The sequence below is a fragment of the Apaloderma vittatum genome, unplaced genomic scaffold, assembly GCF_000703405.1.
Source record: "Apaloderma vittatum isolate BGI_N311 unplaced genomic scaffold, ASM70340v1 scaffold36794, whole genome shotgun sequence".
Lineage (NCBI taxonomy): Eukaryota > Metazoa > Chordata > Aves > Trogoniformes > Trogonidae > Apaloderma > Apaloderma vittatum.
In genome coordinates, this window is record NW_009711714.1 from 3,791 (window position 1) to 7,008 (window position 3,218).

Here is a 3,218-nt window from a genome sequence, read left to right on the forward strand (position 1 = left end):
TAACATATTAATTCTTTATTTAGTTTCGCTTGTGAACAAAGCTTTTGCTTTACCTCTTCACCTGTCTTGAGTTTTCTCAGTTTTACTGTCCCAGTTCTCTCCCTCAGACCACCGGGCAGGGAGAGGTTGAGTAACTCACTCAGCCTACTGGGGTGAAACCACAACAACGACACAAGGCAACTACAGCCTTTGATCCATGAGGTGTCCATAACCCCAGCCATCAAGCTGGGGATTGCTGCAAGATTTAGTAATCACAATACCCCAGAATTAATGCCTGTGTAGCCAAATACACATTTAGAGGAACCTGGGGTGACGTTATTTTTTGTGATTACCCAAAAATGGTCCCTATAGCAACCCTACCTTCAAATCATAGGTCAATTCTAAATTGCAGCAACAGAATAAACCTAAGGCTCATCCAAATCCATAAGTAACTGTAATTTAGTTGAAAACTCAGTCCTTTACAGTACTGTACTCTTGGGGTTTTCGCAGCCTTAACTCGTAGGTGAATCCCAACTCAACTCCTGCGGTGGCCATAACCATGATCCCAATGCTACCCCTAAATTTTTTTCCTGGAGCAACTTTTGTCTTCAGGCCTTTGGATATCGATTGCATGCACTTGCCCCAGCCTCCAGGGCTACTGAAATAGGTACTGGCATCCTCCAGGAATTGTCTTTGGCTTTGAGCCCACTTCTTATTGGCTTATCACTGTGAGGGCCTCCCACACTTCCCAGAAGTGCTTGGCTAGCCAGTTGGTCCTCCTCCTGGAAGGAGGGATAAAAGGCTGGCATTAAGAGCAGTCCTGACAGACAGACAGACAAATCAAGTTGTGTTGGCACTTCCTTGCTGTGGACGGCATTATGAGGGAGTCGATGCTCTTTTCTGGCTTTCTTCTTGTCCTCCTTGGCCTGGCTCTGCCAGGCACCCAGGGAAAAATCTTCTCCCGATGTGACTTGGTGAAGACCCTACATGAGCACAGCTTTGCGGGCTTTATGGGCAAAACTGTAGCTGACTGTGAGAGCTCCCACTGCACCTCTGTGCCTGTACCACCCTTGTCCCTCTCAGCTTCTTTGTAATCTTCCACTATTCTGTTCCTCCATTACTTTGACTTAAGCTCTCTCTTCCTCATCCTTTTCCTTGCCCCCTTCTATTGCTTACACAACAAATACCTATACAGAGCTTTATTCTTCCAAGTATTTATCCATCCATTTCTCAGACTTACGATATCACCACTTTAACGACGTCTCCAGCTCTTCATTCATCTTTGATCACTTCATCTCTCTTTCTGCTTATTTACCCTGAGCATACCTGAGCATACTTGTCTGGGCTCTCTTCCTTCTGCAGGGATCTGCCTGGTGCAACACGAGAGCAATTTTAATACTAAAGCATTTCATGACAACGGTGCGAGTCGGGACTACGGGATCTTTCAGATCAACAGCCAGTACTGGTGTGAGGATGGCAAGACCCGTGGATCCAAGAACGCCTGCCATACCAGTTGTTCAAGTAAGTGGTGGGAGAGAACAAAGAGCCCTTCTTTGTCCACACTATGAATGCACCCTGAGCTGACTGGGACATCAGGTACAGGCAGGTGCCAAGCAGGTGCTCAGTATCCTCACCTGCTCTTCTTGATGAACACGTTTCCCTCTGCCCTTCTGTCCCTGCACTCCCCTCTCCTTCTCTTTCCTCCATATTGACCTTTTCTCCCTTGTCTTCAGAATTTCAAGACGATAATATCGAGGATGATATGCAGTGTGCCAAGAAGATTTCTCAAGAGGCTCATGGTCTCACTCCCTGGTAAGGATACCTGCAGTGGGCACTGAAGAAGGGTGAGCAGAGACAGAAAAAGTCCTGTCATTGACTGGGTGGGTGGAAGCAACGTGTGAGAAGCTGTATTTGGTAAAGTTTGGCACAGAAAGGAGAACTGAGGAGTCCTGGCTCCCAGCATCTGCTCTAACTCCCTAGATTCCCCTCCCAGTGCTGTGCCTTTTGTTTCCTTTCCCCAGCTACCTTGATTGAGCTTAACGGAATTTTCATTCATTCATATCTTTCACGCCCAGTTTTCTTTACCCATCTCTCAAAGACTAACCAAGTTTGGTTTTATAACCAATTCAAACATTATTTAACTCCTCAAATTATATCATGTATTTCTTTTTTAGGTATGGCTGGGAAAACCATTGCAAGGGGAAAAACCTGAGTCCCTACGTCGAGGGTTGCTGAGTCACTCCACAAGCAGCAACTCTTGGCATCACCAGTGGTGAAGCATGAGCATGCATGGAGCGGAGCTTAGGGCAAGTGGGTGGGTGTGGGGAATTAAAAGCAGCTTATTATTAATGCAGAAAGGATGGTGGCTATATTTAGCGCTACGAGGGCTTCGCACTACTGCAACGCAAGTGAAGAACTTAAAGGCTGATGGCTTAGCAGAAGCAAAGCTCAGCAGAAGTGCACTACAGGTAGAGTTTCAGCCATTTACTTCCATTTACTGTCTCAAGATTTTGTTGTCCTGATCAAAGTTTAGGGTTTCTCTCTTTGTTTCTCTCTTCTCCTTCATCCCTCCCTTCCTCCCATCTTCCTTCTGTCTGTGCCTTACCTTCTTTCATCCTTCTGTTCTTTCTTATCTGAGTGTAAAAAACCATGAAAATTTACGCATGCTGTATTAGTTCTAATACTTGAAAAATTGCAGTTGCCTTATAACGAGGACACGGTTGCTGGCTGCAGTGGGCAGTATGGTGGGCTAACAGGAAGAGACAGCTATACTGAAATATGACTTGCTTCTTAAATCTATCGGAGTATCGGCTCCTGGCTGGTGTGAGAGATAGGGCACTGGAAGGTACCGATGTCTGGCCTGGCTGAATATGCTCTTTCTTCCCGTCCTTTGAGGCATTAGGTCAAAGACAGTCTAGGAAGGGTGCAAGCAACATCTCTGTGAGGAAGTAGAGGGTTGGAAAGCCAATTAGGAAAGGGAAATGTTTTGCCATTTAGGTCATGGATCCTTTCTCCAAACGAAGGCTGAATCCAGAAGTGGTGCACAAACACCAAAACCATCTTTGCTGCTGCTTACACTGTTCTGCTGCTTGGCGAGCAGCGATTGCTTTTGTGTTTATGCAATAAAGGGATGCTTTAGCTCTTCTCTTATGTGACTGTATAAACCAACTATGAAAGGCACGTTTGTTCAGATGTTCGAACCTAAAAAAAAGAAAAAAGATTTTAAAAAAAGCTCAAAG

General features: G+C 45.5%; 1 protein-coding gene across 1 annotated transcript; it reads left to right on the forward strand.

The window, feature by feature from the left end:
* Positions 1 to 857: 857 nt before the first annotated feature.
* On the forward strand, positions 858 to 2,214 carry LYZ (lysozyme). The gene is made up of 4 exons (XM_009867714.1): positions 858 to 1,011; positions 1,342 to 1,500; positions 1,713 to 1,791; positions 2,154 to 2,214. Exons 1-4 carry the CDS (start codon positions 858 to 860, stop codon positions 2,212 to 2,214), a joined length of 453 nt encoding a protein of 150 aa, XP_009866016.1.
* Positions 2,215 to 3,218: the final 1,004 nt, after the last annotated feature.